Source organism: Oscarella lobularis, chromosome 5, assembly GCF_947507565.1.
Source record: "Oscarella lobularis chromosome 5, ooOscLobu1.1, whole genome shotgun sequence".
NCBI lineage: Eukaryota > Metazoa > Porifera > Homoscleromorpha > Homosclerophorida > Oscarellidae > Oscarella > Oscarella lobularis.
This window is the reverse complement of record NC_089179.1, coordinates 1,536,807-1,556,574: the sequence shown is the minus strand read 5'-3', so window position 1 is coordinate 1,556,574 and position 19,768 is coordinate 1,536,807. Positions and strand designations below refer to the sequence as shown.

At 48.9% G+C, this 19,768-nt stretch overlaps 10 protein-coding genes and 2 long non-coding RNA genes across 14 annotated transcripts; 8 read left to right on the top strand and 4 right to left on the bottom strand.

The window, feature by feature from the left end:
• Positions 1-29: 29 nt before the first annotated feature.
• LOC136187246 (dnaJ homolog subfamily C member 11-like) lies at positions 30-2,187 on the top strand. Its single transcript, XM_065974816.1, has 2 exons — positions 30-1,424; positions 1,566-2,187. Exons 1-2 carry the CDS (start codon positions 364-366, stop codon positions 2,134-2,136), a joined length of 1,632 nt encoding a protein of 543 aa, XP_065830888.1. The 5' UTR covers positions 30-363; the 3' UTR covers positions 2,137-2,187.
• LOC136187255 (dihydroanticapsin 7-dehydrogenase-like) lies at positions 2,078-3,147 on the bottom strand. The gene has a single exon (XM_065974829.1). It carries the CDS (start codon positions 3,145-3,147, stop codon positions 2,194-2,196), a length of 954 nt encoding a protein of 317 aa, XP_065830901.1. The 3' UTR covers positions 2,078-2,193.
• On the bottom strand, positions 3,142-4,676 carry LOC136187258 (rRNA methyltransferase 1, mitochondrial-like). The gene is made up of 9 exons (XM_065974831.1): positions 4,291-4,676; positions 4,151-4,242; positions 4,022-4,091; positions 3,919-3,970; positions 3,787-3,866; positions 3,643-3,736; positions 3,464-3,587; positions 3,281-3,409; positions 3,142-3,231 (listed from the first exon to the last, which is right to left on the bottom strand). The coding sequence occupies exons 1-9, from the start codon at positions 4,506-4,508 to the stop codon at positions 3,182-3,184; spliced, it is 909 nt and encodes a 302-aa protein (XP_065830903.1). The 5' UTR covers positions 4,509-4,676; the 3' UTR covers positions 3,142-3,181.
• Positions 3,272-4,005, top strand: LOC136187267 (uncharacterized). Its single transcript, XR_010669896.1, has 3 exons — positions 3,272-3,359; positions 3,416-3,487; positions 3,548-4,005. It is a non-coding gene; the product is annotated as an uncharacterized lncRNA (long non-coding RNA).
• LOC136187256 (low density lipoprotein receptor adapter protein 1-A-like) lies at positions 4,507-5,709 on the top strand. Its single transcript, XM_065974830.1, has one exon. The coding sequence runs from the start codon at positions 4,577-4,579 to the stop codon at positions 5,516-5,518; it is 942 nt and encodes a 313-aa protein (XP_065830902.1). The 5' UTR covers positions 4,507-4,576; the 3' UTR covers positions 5,519-5,709.
• LOC136187249 (tetratricopeptide repeat protein 23-like) lies at positions 5,565-7,554 on the bottom strand. The gene is made up of 11 exons (XM_065974821.1): positions 7,135-7,554; positions 6,919-7,081; positions 6,740-6,862; positions 6,642-6,693; positions 6,512-6,586; positions 6,389-6,459; positions 6,128-6,341; positions 6,001-6,069; positions 5,869-5,949; positions 5,734-5,816; positions 5,565-5,683 (listed from the first exon to the last, which is right to left on the bottom strand). Exons 1-11 carry the CDS (start codon positions 7,526-7,528, stop codon positions 5,608-5,610), a joined length of 1,401 nt encoding a protein of 466 aa, XP_065830893.1. The 5' UTR covers positions 7,529-7,554; the 3' UTR covers positions 5,565-5,607.
• On the top strand, positions 7,461-10,680 carry LOC136187244 (rabphilin-3A-like). 3 transcript variants are annotated; one of them, XM_065974814.1, is made up of 17 exons: positions 7,461-7,664; positions 7,716-7,856; positions 7,914-8,040; positions 8,217-8,306; positions 8,362-8,448; positions 8,500-8,533; positions 8,588-8,650; positions 8,702-9,220; positions 9,277-9,362; positions 9,420-9,494; positions 9,555-9,664; positions 9,719-9,848; positions 9,916-9,930; positions 9,986-10,128; positions 10,185-10,266; positions 10,311-10,410; positions 10,461-10,680. In XM_065974814.1, exons 1-17 carry the CDS (start codon positions 7,597-7,599, stop codon positions 10,580-10,582), a joined length of 1,992 nt encoding a protein of 663 aa, XP_065830886.1. In that variant the 5' UTR covers positions 7,461-7,596; the 3' UTR covers positions 10,583-10,680. The 3 variants fall into 3 exon arrangements, with proteins under 3 accessions (XP_065830886.1, XP_065830885.1, XP_065830884.1); XM_065974813.1 differs by having other exon boundaries at positions 8,588-9,220; positions 10,314-10,410; XM_065974812.1 differs by having other exon boundaries at positions 8,588-9,220.
• A 1,169-nt stretch (positions 10,681-11,849) lies between these two features.
• LOC136187250 (uncharacterized) lies at positions 11,850-14,219 on the top strand. The gene is made up of 16 exons (XM_065974824.1): positions 11,850-11,998; positions 12,052-12,120; positions 12,185-12,261; positions 12,313-12,380; positions 12,439-12,466; positions 12,527-12,596; positions 12,657-12,730; positions 12,784-12,877; positions 12,930-12,992; positions 13,041-13,130; positions 13,206-13,322; positions 13,384-13,527; positions 13,593-13,699; positions 13,750-13,837; positions 13,900-13,974; positions 14,034-14,219. Exons 1-16 carry the CDS (start codon positions 11,882-11,884, stop codon positions 14,109-14,111), a joined length of 1,359 nt encoding a protein of 452 aa, XP_065830896.1. The 5' UTR covers positions 11,850-11,881; the 3' UTR covers positions 14,112-14,219.
• Positions 14,220-14,221: 2 nt separating this feature from the next.
• LOC136187261 (alpha-ketoglutarate-dependent dioxygenase alkB homolog 4-like) lies at positions 14,222-15,097 on the top strand. Its single transcript, XM_065974835.1, has one exon. The coding sequence runs from the start codon at positions 14,222-14,224 to the stop codon at positions 14,978-14,980; it is 759 nt and encodes a 252-aa protein (XP_065830907.1). The 3' UTR covers positions 14,981-15,097.
• Positions 15,098-15,517: 420 nt separating this feature from the next.
• On the top strand, positions 15,518-16,029 carry LOC136187266 (protein LLP homolog). Its single transcript, XM_065974840.1, has 2 exons — positions 15,518-15,679; positions 15,743-16,029. The coding sequence occupies exons 1-2, from the start codon at positions 15,520-15,522 to the stop codon at positions 15,919-15,921; spliced, it is 339 nt and encodes a 112-aa protein (XP_065830912.1). The 5' UTR covers positions 15,518-15,519; the 3' UTR covers positions 15,922-16,029.
• Positions 15,869-19,767, bottom strand: LOC136187243 (uncharacterized). Its single transcript, XM_065974811.1, has 11 exons — positions 19,656-19,767; positions 19,310-19,439; positions 19,192-19,250; positions 19,055-19,138; positions 18,911-19,000; positions 18,711-18,851; positions 17,648-18,653; positions 17,526-17,590; positions 17,339-17,469; positions 17,190-17,290; positions 15,869-17,135 (listed from the first exon to the last, which is right to left on the bottom strand). The coding sequence occupies exons 1-11, from the start codon at positions 19,701-19,703 to the stop codon at positions 15,952-15,954; spliced, it is 3,039 nt and encodes a 1,012-aa protein (XP_065830883.1). The 5' UTR covers positions 19,704-19,767; the 3' UTR covers positions 15,869-15,951.
• On the top strand, positions 17,880-19,726 carry LOC136187268 (uncharacterized). Its single transcript, XR_010669897.1, has 3 exons — positions 17,880-18,858; positions 18,923-19,264; positions 19,317-19,726. It is a non-coding gene; the product is annotated as an uncharacterized lncRNA (long non-coding RNA).
• Position 19,768: the final 1 nt, after the last annotated feature.

Genomic DNA, 19,768 nt, shown 5'->3' with positions numbered 1-19,768 from the left:
CAGCACAGCGAGTGTGAACAAAGGAGAAATGAGAGATTTCACTATCGTACACTGGCTTCCAAGAAGTCTACTCTCCTTTCCAAAGCAGTAAGTTTCTCGTTCAGCTTCGCCAGCCTCGATCTTGCCGACATATCTACTAGGGAATTAGATTTCGTGGCAAGTGCATCGAAACGCCTACCGAAAGCGTTGAGAAAGTCGGAAATCTTCTTAATGCTGAGAGTTAAAATTTCAGCGAATTCGCGGTTGTCCCAATCCTGCTGTATCTGCTTCTGAACGGACGGCAAAGACATCGTAAAACGTCGATACGGGTGCAAAAGGCGACGAGACACGTGGTCAAATTCCACGCAAGCGCGAACATTAGTAATGGCGGCGGCGGCGAACGATAGCGACCGCGATTCGTATTATTCCTTACTGAACGTCAGCAAAGAGGCGACGACAGCAGAAATCAACGCCTCCTTTCGCCGTCTCTGCGTCATATGCCATCCGGACAAGCACACGGACTCCCAAGCGAAATCGGCGGCCGAAAAACTTTTCGCTCGCGTCAAAGAAGCGCACGCCGTGCTCAGCGATCCAGAAAAGCGCACGATCTACGACATATACGGTCGCGAGGGTCTCGACGCCGGCTGGGAGGTGATCGCTCGCACGCGAACGCCGACGGAAATACGCGAAGAATACGAACGCCTTCGACGCCTGCGCGAAGAGGAGAACGTTCGCCGTTCGACGAATCCGTGCGGCGCGACGACGATCAGCGTGAACGCGACGGATCTGTTCGATTCGTACGACGACGACGAGCGACGAATCGAATTGAGCGGCATGACGATGCAGCAGCAAATCGACGCGCCGTTGCCGACCGGAAACGATGCGGTGACCGTGAGTGGATCGTTGTCGGCGAGAAATGGGCGCGGTCACGGTCACGTGGCCGTTTTGTTGCGTCACGTCGTTCGAGCGGATCGATGGGTCGAAGTCGACGGGACGGCCGGCGACGGGTATCAGTTCGGCGGGCGGGTCTTTGCCAATGTGACGCGGCACGTTCAAGCCATGGCTGGGATTTCTCTCGTTAGTACTTTATATGGGCTTTCGCCTCTTTTCACGGCGAATCTGTCGCGACGATTGGACGACAATTTGACTGGTCAGCTGACGCTTCGAACCGGTTTTCAATCGTCCATGAGATCGACGTTGGTTCACGAAACGCCGTCGCATCGATTCGCGTTGATCTTTCAACTTGGATTTCAGCAGTCGTTTATTCAGGCGTCGTATCTCTATCGATTTCGCGACGACGACGATACCAATGTTAGTGTCTCTGGCAAAGTAGGTCTGACATCAATTCACGTTGAGTGTGGCTTGGAGAAACAAGTATCGAAGAACAGTCGGCTGGGAGCGACAATGAGTGTTGGCCTTCCGAGAGGAGTCGTTCTCAAGTTGAAGTAAGAACCTTAACATTAGAAAGATATATAAATACCCCCACTTCCACTATATCAGAGGGGAGGACCTGTATATAATAATGCATGGGGGGCCTAAAACTTTGATGACCCAATTGTTTTTCTAACAGAATTTTTTTCTCTCAGGCTGGTTCGAGCTAGTCAAGAATTCCGCATTCCCATTGCTCTCTCCGAAGAATTCGTTCCTGAAGCTGTGCTCTATGGAACCGTCGTTCCGATCGCCGTCTACTGGCTGGCCAAGTATTTTGTCATCGATCCGTTTGTGAAGCGCAAAGCGGAACAAGATCGCATCGAACGGCAACGAGCGTCGGCCGCCGACACGGAGCGCAAGAAAGCGGAAGCGGAAGCGGCCATACGACTCATGAAGGAGACATACGAGCGAAATGTCGCTAACGAAACGCAGCGAAACGGACTCGTCATCACTGAAGCGTGGTACGGAAAATTAGTCGGAAACGAAAGCGACGAGACGGGTAAAGTGATCAACGTCACCATACCCGTCCAATGTCTCGTCCGTGACTCGAAATTGATATTGCACGAGACGGAGACGAAGAGCGGTCTTGCCGGCTTCTGCGATCCCTGTCTCGGCGAAGAGAAACGCCTGCGAGTCGTCTACATGTTTCGCGGTAGCGCGCACGAGGTGACCGTGGAGGATAGCAAAGAATTGGTTATACCAAGAATGTCTCACAAGGTAGAATGATGAATCAGTCAATGAATGAGTGAATGAAAAAATAGGGGTTTTTTTCTCGTATGTGTTCTACGCTTTCTTCGTTCCCGCGAACGCCGACTTGTCGCCGAGTCCTTCCGGGCCCAAGCTCAAGTATCCGCCGTCCACTCGGATGTCGGTGCCCGTGATGTAGGACGCGTCTCGGCTGCAGAGAAAGCAAACGGTCGACGCCACTTCGGACGTTTCGGCCATGCGACGTTTCATGTGAAACGGTCCCCATATCTTCTCGTACTTGGCTCGATTGAATTCGGCCGCCTTCGCCACTTCCGGCGTCCACACCCACGGCGGCGAAACGGAATTAACCCGTATGCCGTCGACGGACAAATCGAGAGCCATGCACTTAGTCATAACAGCGACGGCGCCTTTTGTCGCCGAATAGGTCCATCGTACCGGCTGCGCGATGTGAGCCGAGACGCTGGCGACGTTGACGACGGCGCACTCGTCGCGCCCGGCGCGTATCATGTGCGCATGACACGACTGGACCATGTTCGCGTAGCCCTCGATATTCACGCGTAGGCTCTTGTCCCAGTCGTCTCGATCGGCGTTCAGCCCCTCCGATCCGAAGTAGACGGCGCTGTTGACGAGGAAGTGAAGGCTGCTCGACGCGAAGTCGGCCGTCGCACGATCGCACTCGTCTTTGTTCGACACGTCGACTTTGTAGTATTTCATCTCGTGACCTTTCGACGTTTGGTCCGCTTCGAGTGCGACGCCGAGTTCGTCGTTTATATCGAAGACGGCGACGCGCGCGCCGTCGTTGAGGAAGCGTTCGACGACGGCTCGACCGATGCCGGACGCTCCACCGGTGACGATTGCCGATTTGCCGGCGAAGCGCCTTTTCGTGTGTTGTTGATCGAGCGGCGGCTGTTCTTCGGATAGGAAGCCCATTCCGCCGTACGAACGAGATGAAACGGTGCGAAATTGCAGCGCACCAGCGCGGCTGAAGGTCGGGAGACAACGCGACGCGAGTTGGCGAAGAAAACTCATTGGGCACGATGCAGGGGGAGTGGTCACCTCGATATCAATTAAGTGCGTATTCTATTTCCTGCTTCAACCGAAAAACAAGAATGCCTACAGGGTAAAAATCTTATTCATTGTTTGTGTTGTCAATTTACTGTACCTGTTGCTACAGAAACGTTGAGGGAGTCTAAGCCAAAGTTCAATGCTTGGTTTCCCTCAGATGGAGGTACATGTATTAGGTGAGAGCAAATATTGGCAACACTTGGCCTTAGACCATATCCTTCGTTTCCTGCAGAACGCATGCTTATACGAGTTCTGATGGAAAACCGAGTCTTTTACTGACCGAGAACTAATAGCACAGGGTGAGGTATGCTAAATGGCTTGCTGCAGTCAATTATTTCGCTATTTGATTTTGAGTGATTGGCAGAGCTGCCTCCAACAACACTCCAACCTGCTGAAAGACACTCCTGTGCAAAAGCTATTGAATTACCACAGAAAAAAAAAGAAAATTCGTTGACAAGCCTTGATAAATCGAATTGAACTCGACGTCGAATACACTGGGAATGCCTCTATGGCACCAGCACTGGCTTTGCTAACGGTGGGAGTCAATGGTGCACTAGAGAACCATAGTCAGTCATTCCATCATCTCACAAAAGGTAAAGGTACCAATTCTTGTTACAGACAACAACTTTGTCCACACCCAGAAAACAGCACGTTCGTAGAACAGCTCCAACGTTCATTGGATCCTATTTACGTCAGAATCAAAGCAAATCAATTTTAAAATCTGAGAACGGTTGCCTGAATCGCATCTAGCAGAACCCATAGAGGAAAACGACCGTTGTCCAACTCCCTGGTATATAGCAATCAAACGAATACGCATATCTAATCGATTCTCTGTCACTTTTTCACATAAGAAATGGGCTCGTAATTGAGACGACCCACTTTCATGACGACGCCTTGATGGGGTCGACCTTGAAATTGAAAATCGCACCGACATCCGAAAAAAACACAAAGACGATTATTATATAACCTTCGCTCATCGTTCCCAATCTTCCTTTGTCTGCACCCCGCACGGGGATACCCTTCGTCTGCGCTATTTTGACAACATCGTGAAGCGGCGACCTGCGCTCTCATTTGCATGTAGCCAATCGCGAACGAGACCCGGCCCACCTACGAGCGTTCGCGTAGTCGCTCTTCACGTAAACGTCGAAAATCGTCCGTCGCGCCGCCTGCAAGGCGAGCAAGCACGGTTGGATTCCGAAGAGAAACTCGTCGCCGACAACAGCTGGTCTGCGTCGTCGAGTGCAAAAACGACGTCTTGCGAACGTTGAGATCATCACGTGAGAACGTAGAAGAGTAGGGATGGCCCACACGCGACGCGAACGCATGCGTTCTCGGTCTCGTGTTGTTATTTTTCGAACGCAACCGTACTCTACGACACCCTAAGGCTTCTTCGATGTCGTCGATTGCGAAGAAGATCCGGGACAGTCCGAAAGCGATAAAGAAGAAGCTCGGCAGGGAGAGCTATGACTTGGCTTCCGCCGCCGACGACGATCCCTTCGCGAAGGGCATCAATTTTCACGTCGTCTATCTCGGATCCGGCTATCATCCGACGGGCATGGGAAATGACTGCACGACCGAAGTGCTACGCACCGTCTTTCGCAAAGCGGAGGCGAACTCGTGGAAAGTCGGCACTCCCATGTCACTCGCTGTCACCGATAAGAGCCTGAGAGTCAAAGATTTGCGCACGAAAATGACCGTAGACGAGATTCCCCTACATCGAATCTCGTACTGCGGCACGGACAAGCACTACGACACGGCATTCGCTTTCGTTGCTAAGGAGGCGGACACGGGAAAGATGAAGGTGCACGTGACCAAGGCGGATAGCGCGAAGAAAGTTCGCGCAATGTGCATGACCGTCTCGAAGGCGTTCAACATTGCCTACCGCGTGTGGCAGTACAAGCAAAAACGCTCCGGCAGCGCGAACAATTCGCCGGCGATGGCGCGCGCGAAAGATCAAGCGGCGGCGGAAGTCGCGCGCGCTAGCCCGAAAAACTCGCCGCTCGTCGAAAAGAAAGACAAACCGGCGTCTGCCGTGCCGTCGGGGCTCGTGGCGCCCGCGCTAGCGCCGCCGCCGTCGTCTCCCGCATCTCTGCGCATCAAACGCGTTCCGGTGAAAGGTCCTTCGCCCGTTTCGACGCCGCCCGTCGAGAAAAAACCTCCGAGCGCCGTTCCCGCTCATCTCAACGTCGACGACGGATTTTCCGAGTTTGCGAGGGCTCGCTCTCATCCGGACTTGCTCGCGTCCGATACGATGAACGATCCGGATGAATTCAATTTCGACGACGTCAAAGATCAAGCCGATCCCGGATCGGTGGAAAATCTTCTCGATCTTTGAGGAGTGTTGCTCGATGTGTTTTAAGAACATAGACCGTTTTTCTTAATATGTGTGAGTTTTTTTTTTTTCGTTTTCAGGTTTCAGGTTGACTATTTTACTACTGTTCTAAATCTGGGTCTTTGTTCGAGCTTGCTTTTTCCGAAGACAGAATTTGCCACTGTCGATCTAAATTAAACAATTCGTTTGCTGATGTTGAGCCTTTTTTTACTCCTTACTTTGATAGCATGTTAATTGTTTCAGCTATTTGTACCGTTTTCTTGTGATTAGCACCTAAAACCGTCTTCATCATTGCGTGGCACTAAGATAAGTTTGTCAGGACTGCCTCCTCTCCAAAAACTAGTTTAATTCACCTTTTGATAGTGCTGTACCGCCTTATCAAGCTGGCCCTTTGATAAGGAAAGAGTTGCAGATAATTTATACGTGGATGCAAGCTGTATAGGAAAAATCTAAAGTTTGAATTTGACCTCTCTAAGTACTCGTACCTCTTCGCTTGGGTCACCATATTTGGCTTTCTTTGCTTCAATGATACTAGCAAGTTGTTCTGCAGCTTTCTGTAAAAGCAGAACCAAAGATGTTTTTCTAGTAAGCCATCCCTTCTACAGTACTAACTTGATGCTGATCTGTTCGCAGCAATAGACGGCACAATTCTTCTTGAGCTGATATTGCCTTTGCGTGTCTTGCGCCGTGCAGACGTTTATACGCTCCGAGAGATTCGATTAGGTAGCGCTCAGCTGCTTTGGTTCCAGCGTCGTCTCCAAGCGACGTGAATGCAATGGCAAGAGAATGAGCAGTCGATGCCACCTCTTCGGAACAGTCTCCACATCTAAAGAAAGAACACGTGTAAGGGTCACTAAATAAAGAATTGATTACTTTTCTAATGCAATGGAGTACGCAGTTGTGAGATCGTCGATTCCTGCTCCCGCGCTTTCAGCCTGTTTTGACTATAGAACGTAGCAGTGTAGCTATGCATATAAGCGTTTCTTGACTACTAACTTTTCCTAATGTTTGATAGATTTCGATCAGTTCAACGCTATCTTCTCCGTACAACTTGAGTCCAAGTTGAAGGGCCTAACGATAAGAAAGCGCGTCGGCAAACTTCTCAGTCAAAGCAAGTGAGTCGTACTTCATCCAAATAGCGCTGGCAAGAATCGTGCTTTTTCAACTGCAAACAACACCTGCAGAAAGAATCAAACAAGGTAAGAAATAAGATGCAATTCTTACAGCGCCAAAGTGACCAGGATTCTGACAGACTGCTTCATTTGTTCTGCAGGATAATCGCTCTTGAATCGTAGCTCCTTGACAAACTTGTATGCTTTTAGGAGAGCATCTTCCGCTCGAGACTCCCTTCAAAAAAAGACAGCAACTCGAATCAACACAGAAGCATTCTGCTCGACGCCTACTGAGCTTGACTCCGTAGTGCCTGACCCAGAACAAAGTAGCCCAATACAAGTACGGACATCACGTCAAACAGATGCTTCGAGTCGTCTGCATCGAGTCCTTGGTAAGCTTCGCTAGCGATATCAATAGCCAGTTTTCCGTGCTTCGCAGCTTGGCTCTCCATACCTAATTAAAAATACGAAAAAATTTCACGTCACTTCCGGAAGTAATCTACGCACCTCTAACGCTGAAATAATTATCGGCAAGTTCGGCGTGAACCCTGCCCAGCTGCCAGTGACGATTCCCGTGCAATATTCGCGCCAAGGCGAGACAACGAACGAGACAACGAGTGCTCGCTTCTCGCGAGCCTCGTCGTACCAGCGCTCGGTGCTTATTCCACAGACGCGAGAATTTAATGTCTGGAGGCGTCAAGTCGAGTTCGTGCCGCTCGTCGTCGTCGTCGTTGTCAAGGTCGGAAATTGACGCTTCCTCTTCTTTTCTCTCGCCAACGTCAGCGTCCGCGTTTATATCAAAGACAAGCGGACCTTGGTCGGCTCGACTCGCTATAACTCCGTCCGGTATAACGATCGGTCGAGCGCGAACGGCGTCGAGTCTCTCTTCTTCGTCGCTCATTCAAACATCCGGGCGCTTTGAAGTGTTGATTTCCGGTCCGTGAACTGTCGCAAAAGAGCCCTCAAAAGATGGATAACCGATCGTCGTCGTCGAAATGGACCTGTCCGGACGACAGAGAGCTCGCATTGCGATCCAGGTACGACACAGTCTCCCGGCGCGAGTGCCCACCGCCCCAAAACGAGTTTAGGATCAAAGCTGGCTGGTCGACGCGAACGACCGATCTCGATCGGGGCGCTGTCGAAGGCCTGAGCGATGCCGAGAAGCAGCTCGTCGAAGATGTCCTTCGAAGGGCCGTCGAGGACGATCTGATCGAACAGGAACGCATCGGGTGAGGGAACAGTAGGAAAAAGGAGAGAGAGAGGAAAGGGATCGGGTCTATTTTTAGGCGCTTGGTGAACCGAGTGGAAAATATGAAGAAGACGTCATTCGACGGCTTCGCCAAGTGCGCGATGTGCGGCGATAGTATCAAGGCGTTCGGAAAATCGTCGCTCGTCTGTTCGTCTTGTCACAAGGTGCTAGGGGGCGGAGAGATAGTTGAAAACCTAAAATTTTAGCACCGGTGTCCCCACTTGGGAAACGTAGATTAATTAAACTCATTAGAGGCATAAATATTGAATTTTGTTAGAGTCTCTACATGTGTAGGAGGTGGACCAGTCATGTAGGCACAGGCTAAGTGCTTCGCTTGTAGGGCGTGTGCAACGAATGTGGAAGCGGAGTGCGAGATGAGACGACTATGGAAATAGTTGTGGTGTGTAAATTGTGCGAAGAGATGAGAGAGGTGCTGCGGACATACATAGGATTAGATGAGAGCACTTGTTCACTTTTTCTTGAAGCTGTGGAAGAAGACCGGCGCCTGGTTTTATGGCCAATTGCCGACGTACGTGAAGAGTGAATCTCTAAGGCAGACTCAAATGCGTCGGGTACGCTTATCGATTATTTGCAAAAAAATAAATACTCTTTGTCGTTTTTAGTCTCAAAGTCCTGCTGATGTTTTATTAGACGATGGTATTCTTTTTCGTATTCTCTCTCTACTGGTTTGCCACTTCTTTCCCCCAATAGGCAGTGACGAGCCCGAGTCTTCAAGCGAAAACGAATTGGATAATTTTTTTCTGCGCCCTCCTGGTACCCCGGTCTACGGCAAAAAATTTTGTCGAGCCGACTCTACTTCCCAAGATGCTCATCCCCTCAGAAGAACTCCCTTAGCGGTCAGCGACACAAACTTGCGACCGATAGCACTCAATCGCTCGCCTTCGCCGAGTTCCACTAGCCTGGGTGGCAACACTCCCTCAAAGGCCAGGAGAAGGAAATTTGGAGGACAGACGAGCGCCGACGAAATCGACGGCAATGCTATCAGACCAGAACCTCTATTGTCGTCGTCGTCGAGTCGCCAGTCGTCTCCGCACGGCACTCGCAACGTTGAAGGACTCCGTACTAAGAAAAACGGAGCGTTGGCTACTCCAAGTCAGAAAATCGGCGGCGGCGGCGGCGGCGGCGGCTGGCGAGACAAGATAGACGCCGATCGGCTTCAGATGTTCGGAAGTAAGCAGAGCGTTGCGAAGACGAGTCAGAAGAAACAGGACGATGACGAAGAGGACGAGGAAGATATCGACGTCGACGAGTTGTTCAAGCAAGTGCAGGCCGACAAAGGCATCAGTGTGAGTCAGGAAGACGACGTTGATTCAGATGTTGGAGGTTTGTCGACGCGTACGCGGCGAGAGCGTGTTGCCATTCGGAGCGTTTTTCTACAGCTGGAAGCCGATTTGGAGCCGTGTATTTTGGTGTGCTGTATGACTTTGAGAAGAAGGATTTGTGCGTTCGCGTTACAAAGTGCACTGTGAGTATGCGCATTGTCGTTTGGGATGGGTTTCCACGGTATCGTTCTGCTTTGTAGGGACTGAAAATGTTTGGTCATAGCGGTCCTATCAACTCCTTCGTCAAACTTCATCTTCTACCGGGTCACATGCAGGTAAACAGAGAGACAAGAAAATAAACTCTTTTTTTTTCATATAAAAATATTTTTGTTTAGTCGAGAGAGCTGAAGACCGGCGTGAGAACGAAAAACGACAGCCCAGTCTATAACGATCGACTCCTCTTTCCCGGGGTGACCGAAGAAGACTGGAAGGAGAAGACTCTGCGGTAACTGTACGCCAACTGCACGCGCGCGCTCATTGATTCGGTTTCATTTTTTAGCTTGAGTGTGTACCATCGTAGCGCAGTCACCCATCAATTTCAGTGCATCGGAGAAACGCGCCTTCCTCTCAAGAACCTTCCGAAGAACAAGGACGAGAAATTTGTCAAACATTTGGAGAAGATTGCTTTGGTAAGAAATGCCAGACAGCCTCCGGGATTCATTTGTCTAAAGGATCTTTTCTTTTTTTCTGTGGTAGACGGAGCGTGACACAGTGAGAATTATTACATTGTATTTTATTCGTGTTGGTTTTTCATGCCATCCCCTAGGCTCCTCTGCAGCACGACAGAGGTGCCCTTCAAGTATCTCTTCAGTATCAAACGGATAAGAAGAAGCTTGTGGTCGGAATCCTTCAAGCGGTTGGCTTGCCTCCAATGGACTCCAATGGCCTGGCAGACCCCTATGTCAAGTGGTGAGTAGACCTCCAAACCAGAGTATGTTCTAGCCCTAAGAGTCGTTCTATGACAGTTATCTTTTGCCTGACAAGAACAAGAAAACCAAACAGAAGACGTACGTGGCAAAGAAGACTCTGAATCCGGAATATAACAAGGTGTGCCAATTTTAGTCATATAAAATATAGTACAGAAATTTCAGCAGGAATTTTTTTACGACGTGGAATTGAACGAGCTCGCTTCAAGAAAACTTGATCTTACCGTTTGGGATCACGACATTGCACGTCACAATGATTTTATTGGTAGAAGACAAACGAGATTGGCATGGAAATATTTGTAAAGGAAATTTTAGGTGGAGTTCAGCTGCATTCAAAAGGAACTGGATTGGCGCTTTCTCATTGGTATAGCACGTTGAAGTATCCAGGCAAGCGATTTGTCTATTGGCACAAACTATCTCTAGTTGCGCAAACCTAAGTGTAATTAGAAGGAATGTACATTATTAGCTAAGGTCGGCGTTTTTTAACTTCTGTATCATGCCTTCCCATTTATAAACATTGAGTTGATTAGCGTGATAGACTAGATAATGATGGCCTTGGCTAAAAAGTGGGGACGACTCTCCTAAGAGACGTTTGGACACCTTCCCTCGTTCATGTTTCCACAACGTCGAGCGAAGCGATCTGTAACAACGGCGGCCATATTGTCGTGCGTTTGAATCGATTATGAGCGATTCTTGCTCGTCGTTCGGTTCGCAAATGCGTAGTGTAGTCGAGGGCTTCGGTAACAGTCAGAGAAACGCTACAGATTGTCCGCGAACGTCCGTTCGAGAGCCGGCAGCCATCTTGTTTGAATTTTGCTGACCAAGCATGCTGAACGTCACTACGCATACGTTCGCTTTTTCGCGTCGAGTAGCGACCGAGCGTTTCTAGAATAGCATAGAATTCATTTTTTGGAACCTATTCCGCGCTTTTGCTCGTCGTAGGACCGTACTAGGACGCGTTTCATAGCGTAAGCGTAATGGCGGTAATCCTCTTGCATCAGACAATGATGTCATACTATGATATCATTCTCTCTTAGCTCCTCCTCCGTCCACCATTTTTTCGTGTATAGAAACCGAATAGCGACGAAATTTTGTCCGAAACGATAGTAGAATCCAATTTTGAGTCGATTCGAGTTGGTTTCCAATTCGAAACGATGCGCGTTTTCTTGCTGTAAAGCTGCGATAGAAATTAGGCCCCGCCTCTCCGAGTATAAATAGCCAGCTCGTACATCAACAATCAGAGTTCTCAGAGCTAGGATAGAAGGGAGCAGGTAACTCTCCCCAAGGTGTGACCATTATAGCCCGGTGGCTGGTCAATTTCCTCACTTGACAAGGGCATGGATTGCCTTCCTAGCAATGACGAGAGCAAGGCATTCTGATATCGGATAAACCTCCATAGCACCGTCTTCTGTGTGGTTTGATATCGGGTGTCGAGTTTTTTACTTTTTAAAAGGTTCTCCAAGTCAAAAGAACGCGTTTTTTGGCCTTCTGGCGGTCAAACAACGCATTTTCGTAACTTGTAGCAGCCACGTGGCGGAAGGGGGCCCCAGTCCTAATATCGTCCTACTATTAGTCGTTGGGACTACCATATATACACTAATAGATGCAGTCCCTGCGCGGCCCGTTCTCGGAGATCTCGATGCATTTTCGCGCGCATGAGAGATTAAATACGCAGATAGATAAACAACTACCGCGCATGCCTAGAGAACGCTGGAGGGAAAATCGTTTCAAGCGCCATGACCACACGCTTTCCGTTGCTCAAGTCGCAAAAGATTTACGACTTCTTAAAGTCTTCATTTGAGAAGGTTGGGACGTCGTTCCATCCTTCACTAGCGGAGATCGAATCTCCAACCGTAAGCGCGATCCACGGAATGGGCTCGCCGGAGTCCGATCTTCGCTTTTGCAGACGCGCAGCGTTACTCGTCTATTTGCCGAACTCTTCGAGCTGGTCGTAGGATGCCCAATGTCGGGGCAGGTACAGTAACGGCTTTTTCATCTTCGCGCTGGCGCGACGGGCGCGCTCTCGCCTTTGTGCGCAGATACCTTTCGTCGAAAATCTCGAACACCCCGAATTGTATCAAGAGAGTTTGATGAAATTGACGTTTCTCAAAGACGTGTACGGTTCAGTGTTTAGTCTTCTTGATACCTTTCAAAAAAATTTTTTTAGACGGAAATTGGTTTCTGCTGCGGGAATTTCTCCTGATACCATTAGTATCGAAGATCTGTGGAGTCCAAGTGCGTACTAATAGAGCTCTTTTGTCTCTCGCTTCGTTGAGCATTGCATCGCCTTTAGACAGGAAAGGACTCTGTTACATTTTGAGGTGCCTTGACATGAAAAAAGCAATGGCTTAATTAATTATCAAAGAAGATTTCTATTCTAGTGGTATTGTGAACTTTTTGAAATTTTGCGAGCGATACGACGAGGATCATGATGAAGCACAGGGAACTCTTGTACGTTATTCTAATTAGAAAGCGGCGAGGGTGGTGTCGAATATCATTGTTTTGTTTTAGAATGCGAAAGAGGAACAGCTGCAGTTATTGAGAGCGAGGAAAGAAAAGCTGAAGGAGAGAGTTGGGGCACTCAAGTAAATAATTCGTTAATTAACGCATTTTCGCGAATTCATTCTAAATTTTTTAGAAATTTGAGAAAAAGGGATGAAGCACGGCGAGCTGAAATTGTTGAAGAGAATGAAGCTCTCGGCGCAAAAGTGGCTGCATTGAATGAAGAACAGGTGTCCCAGTTGCTAGGCTACGAAAAGAGTCCTTAATTAACGTCTATCCTAGTTGGCCCTTGTTGCCAAGAGAGACAAGATGAAGACGGAAATTCAGGAGAACGTCGACATGGAGGTTCGACTATAAAGAGAAAGATTTCAGTATTCATTTTTTTTCGTTTAGGCTCACCTGAAGGTCATGCTGATGGAAGCCAAGGAAGAGATTGAATCGTTGTCGTCTCGCGTCGTTTCTTCCCCGGACCGCGTCAAAGATGTAAGCTGATGGGATTGCTAATGGGATTGCGCCTGGGCGAGAAGGTCAATCGTGCGCGCGATTGGGTGGGTACAGGAGATCGAGCAAATGAAGCAGAAGCAGTTTGCCCTCGTCAAGAGAAGATCGGAAAACGACAAGCAGATTCGCGACATGACCAACAGCGTGCAGTTTATGGAGGAGATTGCCAATCAGGTTTGCGCACATTCATCAAATCTTCTCCTCCATTACAATTTTTTCTTTGATGCGCTTACAGGTGAATGCGAAGTGTTTTACGCTGATGAGAGGCGTCAAGGAGAGAGAGCAGGATAGATCGGCTCAGCAGCAAATGTTGAACGATTTGGAGGAAAGGGAAGCGACGTTGAAATTAGACCTCAAGAAGTCCATTGGTGATGATGAGGTTTGTTGATTATGATACTGTACACAAAAGCTTGAATATCTGAAGTCGCGCTTTTTTCTATACAGCACAGTCGACGAAATGTTGACGCGATGAGAAGGAGAAAGGCTCAGCTGGAGGCGCAAGTCGACATGAGAATGATGGCGGATAAAAAAGAAAAAGATCAATATTCCGAGTTAGTGTGCGTTTCGTTTAGAGACAGAGAGTGAACCAGGTTTGTTGAAGGGAGCTCGCTGGATTGGAAACTGTGAAGAAAATGAATCAGAAACGAATTGACGAGCTCAAATTGGAAAGCGAAAAACTGAAAAGAGAGGTGCACCAGAGACTAGATACGAGAAATTGATTTAGATTCATAAAGGAGTTGTGATACCCTAGCTTAAGGAAGACTACGAAGGGCATCAAAGATCAAAAGAGAAGGCAAAGAAAACGCTCGAAGAAGCAGTAAAAGAGGTCAGTGCGTACTGATTGCTTTGACTTTGCACCACACCACTATCTTGTGTCTTTGAAAGGTGGTTGCAGTTATTCATAAGGAAAGAGACAGATACGTGGCCACTGGGCAGGAAATAGAAGGATGCAAGAAGCACTGAAACAAAGTAGTTTATGTCGTAGCCTAAGGCATCGTGTGTATTGGTGTTAGCATTCACTCCCTGTCGCAAAAAAATCTCGCGGACTCTTCCCCATTAGCGTGCGATAGATGATGACGACTGATCGGCTTTGCGGCTGTACAGGGATCCGTTCTTGTCTCCTGTGTGAAGAAGGACGACGGGATGGACGTTCGGTTGGCACGTCGTGCTCGAAGCGTTACGTGTACGCCGGAAATAAATCGCGAGACGAGCTGAACTTGGACGGAATCGCCATTTTCGACGATTTCGTCGACGAAGACGCGGAAAGAGCGATCGTAGCCGAAATCGACGACAACGAGTGGAAAGAGTCCCAATCGGGACGACGAAAACAGGACTTCGGTCCCAGGCCTAACTTCAAAAAACGAAAAATCAAAATCGGTTCATTTTCCGGCTTGCCGCCGTTCAGCAAGTCATTAGTGGAACGAATGTGGAAAATGCCTCTACTGGCGTCCTTCGTCCCCGTCGAGCTTTGCAACTTGGAATATTTGCCTACCCGAGGTTCGTCCATTGATCCTCACATTGACGATGAATGGCTATGGGGAGAAAGGCTCGTCACTCTGAATCTTCTTTCTGATACGTATTTGACGTTCACGCGCGACGACGGTGCAGAAACCGTAGAGATTCTCGTGAAACTACCACGTCGATCTTTGGTCATTGTGTCCGACAAAGCGCGACACGATTGGCTTCACGCAATTCGACGAGAACACATTCGAGAACGGCGAATTGCTGTGACGCTGAGAGAACTGTCAGACAAGTTTGCTGACGACGAACGAGAAATGACGACGCTACTAAAAGATCTGGCACTGACGTTTCGAGGAAAGTGCTCGAGTTAGACTTTTCAATATGTGATCAACGTTAGAAGTTCACCTACTAACGAGATTCTAATTAATTAATACTTTATCTATTTATTTGATTTTTGTCTTTCTAGGATCTTTGTCAGTTCTTTTGTCGTTTTCTTGCTGCTCTTCTTCATCGCCGCCAGCACTTTCGACGGATCGGTCAACTCCTTGTTGCTCGCCTTTTTTCTCTTCGATTTCGTCTCTGCTTTGTATTCGTCGATGATCGACGGCATTTTCGAGAGATTTTCCTCGATTCTGGCCATCCGAGCGTCGCTCTCTCGCTCCCATTTTCGACCTTTTGCTGGGAGGTCTTTCGTTCGGTCTCGCAGAGGCTTCTGGGGCCAATGATAGCCTACGGAGACGAATTGGTTTCTCAAGCGAGCCAGATGCATGGCACTGATTGCCGGCTTGCGCCAAAGTCCGTCGCGAAACGTCGGTTTCGCTAGCTCGAGCATTTTGAGTATTTCTGGTGCGATTTTCGGCGAGGACATTTTCGAGTATCGCGACGTCACGCCGACGTGCGCTATGCGAAAATGGCGAAGAGCATACGGTCGAAGTTCAAGCGGAAAAATCGCGCTATCAAGCGAAAGAAATATGCCGTATACGAAAAGGAACGACTTATAAAAACGCTGGGAATAGGCGAAAGCGAAGAAATGAAGGAGGTTCCCGAAAGGGGAAACGACGATGAAAACGGTAGGCAGAAAAGCGGCATCTTAGAAACAACGCGCCGAAACGTCGAAAAATTGAATTCTACAGTAGAAAACCCGAAATCGGACGACGTCGATCGTCCAACGCCAATGGAAACAAATTCCGAGCCGAAGAGGAGAACAAAATGGATCACGGCGTCGCAAAGAAAGAAGGAAAAGCGAAAAAACAAACGACTCGGACTCAAAAAAGGTCAAACTAAACCTAAATGGATACCCCAAAAGCATTAGTAGTAGGGGGAAAAAAAATAACAAATAAGTTCATTCCATACTGTTCTTTTTGAGAAACAGTTCTCTTTTCCACGGTGGCATTTCCAACAGTTTCTCTTCCAACTCTTTCTTCTGCTGTTCTTTCTCTCTAATCGGTTTCATCTTCGCTTCGATTTCAACCGCTTTTTTGGCCATCAGCTTTCGCTTCCATTCGGGAACGCCTTCGAGGCGTTCTTCTTGCAGTTGGGCTTCAGTCGCCTCTTGTTCTCGCTTTGCTTGGACTTTGGCTTTCTGGCCGGCCAACAGCTTCCTTTTCCACGCCGGAACGCCGCCTTCGTCGCTCACAATCGACTCGACGCCAGCAAATCGGCCCGGTTCAGCTTTTGCTTTTCCTTGGGTTGCTTTGATTGGCTCCGCCGGCTTTTCTAGAGCCGTTGCGACTGGGGGAGCTGGAGGCGGCGCCGGCGGCGGAACAGGATTGAAACTTGGCGGTAGGCCCAATTTGTCTAATTTCAGTTCGCTTGTAGTCTTGTTCAAAGATTTGCCTTTTTGAATTTCGCTTAGTAGACTTCCTTGATCGCTGCCGCCTCCGCCAAGTTTCTTAGGTGGATTCTTGGGCTGCTCTCTGTTGAATTTCTTAGTGAATCCCGTTGGCGGCGGCGGCGGCGGCGGAGGTGGAACACCGCCAGAACCTGGAGGGGGAGGTGGGGGGTTAGGAACTTTTGATGCTGAAATTGCTGGCGGAGCAGGAGGCTTTGGAGCAGTCGTGGCTGATGGCTGGTCGAATCCGAATCCCATGTCAGACAAGACGTCGTCAAGAGCTGATAGCTGGTCCTCCAGTTCGTCTTCAAGAGACTGTACTGTGCTTGGTTGAACTGGACGTGGAGCAGCTGCAGATTTCTTGTTCAACGGCGGAGCTGGAGGCGGTGAAGGCGTAGCCGAGGTAGCCGTATATTGTTTGCTGAATGCCGCGACTTTTCCTGGTGGCTGTTTAGTGGCACTTGCCGGTGGCGGCGGCGGTGGCGGCGGCGGAGCGGGAGCCTGGGCTTGGGAGACAGCTTTGGGCATTGGGGGAGCTGGAGCCGGAGGTGGGGAGACGGCTTTGGCCGCTTGAGGAACTTTGCCAGTTGGTACGTCTTGACGTTTCGACGGCAGTCTCATTAGACGAGCCTGTTTAGAAGGAGATGGCTGTGGCATTTCTTTGGCGTTCTTTTTTCCTCTCTTTGCCCATTTTTCTGCGTAAAATCAGATAAGTCAATTTGCGCGTTGTCTTTTTTAGCTTTTCATACGCAAATCTGGCGGTGGCATGTTCTCGAAACTCATCTTTTCGTCGAAGGTGATCAGTTCTTCAGGTCTAATGAAAAGTCGAGCCTCTTCTCGTAGGTATATCCTAAAAGAAATACAAATAGGTCATTATACTTTGCTGGTGGCTGCTTACTTTTCGCCTCTGAATAAAACCTTGAGTCTTCTGCACAAGGCAGCTACTGTGAAATCTCGATGCTGCTTTCGGTATCCCTCGATCATGGCTTTGAATTCATTGAACGTTATGTTTTGCGTCTCTTTTTCCACCTTTCGTAGTTGCTCGTTAGTCACCACATCGTAAAGGCGGTCATTACTGGGCTCACCTTGTCAATAAGAGCCTGCTCTGCGAGAGCTCTCAATTCCTTTTCAGGTAAATCCAGATCGGGTCCTGCAAGAAAAGCAAAATCGGGTCATAGACAAGGATTAGTTGCTTGCTAAATCGTACCGTCGTCTTCTCTCGGCAGAGGCGCCGGCTCCTTTGTTTCTTCCTTCTCTTCTGCATTTTCTTGCACTGGAGGAGGAGGAGGAGGAGGTGGTGGTGGAGGCGGAGATGGCTCGGGAACCTGAGGAGCTTCTGCGGAAATAGACGGTTGCTCCAATGCTGGTGGGGGTGGTGGAGGTGGAGGAGGTGGTGGAACAGAAGAACTTCCAGATATTTCGGTATCGTTCGTGTCGTTTTGAGGCGGCGGCGGTGGAGGAGGAGGAGGGGGAGGAGAGCCGGAGGCCGGTGCCGCTGTTGCTTCAAAGTTCATTTGAGCAAGCATTTGATCTAATTCTGCGAATGCACTGTCACTTGCAGGAGGAACTGGCGGAGGCGATGGCTCTGATGGCGGAGCCGGGGGCGGCACTTCTTCGTCTTTCGACGCTTTCTGATCTTCCTCCTCCTCTTCCTCCGCCGCCTTTGTTTCCGGCCTCGTCTCGTCGTTTTCTGCAACAGGTGAGGGCGGCGGTTCGTGAACGACAACTTCTATCTTGGTCTTCGTTGTTGGGCTAGCTGGGGGGCTCGTTTCTGGGCTTGCTCTCCGGCTTTTATCCGGTTTACTGTAAACGTGATCGGCTGAGGACGTCCTCTCGTCGTCGTCGTCGTCTTCTTCACGTTGCTCTTCGTGCGTGGTCGTCAAGGGACCCTTCTCTCTCCCTCGATCTCTCACTATTTTTGAATGGGATCGAATGATCTCAATCTGCGAGTGTCTCTTTTCCTCTCCGCTTTGAGCACTCAACGCTCCGACGCTCGTGCTCTTTCTATAGCGCTTCTCTACGGTGATGTTGGTGTCCAAACTGGCAGCTGTAGCAGATGTTGCCGGGCTTGGCTGACGACGCTGTGACGGAGTGGGCACCGAGATGTCTCGAACTGGCGATTGAGGTGGCGAATAGGCGCTTCCTATCCGAGCTTGGTAGACAAAAATCTCGAAAATGCTATTGAGCGTAGCGCATATGTGACGAGCGGAAATCTTAAAAGAGAAGCGAATTTGCAGAGGGGGAAAGGTCGTCGCTTTTATCTGGTGTACCTCGCTGAGGCAATCGATGACAATGCACTGATAGGAACCGCCAAACATTTCAGTTGTTTTGATGCCCAGCAAATGTCGATTTTCGTCTTCAGCATAGCTTACGCTACCGATGTTCTTCACCTCACAATTGGCATAAAGAACCTTGAAGGTGAAAAAAAACTATCGTTTGCATACAAGCAAATAGAGCGTGCACAAGTAACCTTTCGCTTTAGATCGGTTATGTGCATCCAAAGCGGTGAAACGGCGAGCATTTTTTCTGACCGCGTATCCCAGTCTAAAGTTCCTTCAAACTGCGTGAGAAGGAGAGAAGCTATAGCGCCAAATCAACATTTGAATCTCATTACCGCTGCTTCGTCGAGCTGATCCATAAATTCTCCTCTGCTGCGGAACGTCTTCCACTCAGGAAGACCGTGTATAGTGCCCAAGCACTAGGTGAGAAAAAATGGCATTTGCAAACGAAATTACACCGCAGTACACTTACAAAGACTTTCCATTCTAAAGATCCTTGTAAGAGATTAGGATCTGCTCTAATTTGATCCGCTGTAAAACAAAAGGTGATCGATTACTCAATGACAGGCTACATGGAGTCTATACTGTACATATTAGGTTGGTGCGTGACTGAGCTTGAGCTATAGGTGACAGAGCCTCTGCTTCGCTTCCCTTGTACTCAAACGAAAAGGTGTCCTGAGAAACTTCTTCAATCAAGTCTGGCTTGCTCTTTGTTTTGAACTGTAAGAGAGGGGAGGGCGTGGTGAGTCCTTTATTAGTGTTCCTTTTATGACGATAACTTAGTTGGACGATTAAGAAGACGCTAGGAAAGGAACAGCTCATCGTTTGGCTCAACGAAAAGTCGAGTCAATGACAATGACACACCCAGTTAGAGATTTTTCGTTACGAAGGTCGAAGGCGAACGAGCTACAGCTGTACCATTTGATTCAGACTTACTAGATTCTTGAAGAAACCCTTCTTTTTCTTTTTGTCCGTTTTGCCCATCTTTACACCAGTGACAAACAAGCCACGCCTATGAATTACTTGACGTCACCAGGAATGCAACGCGC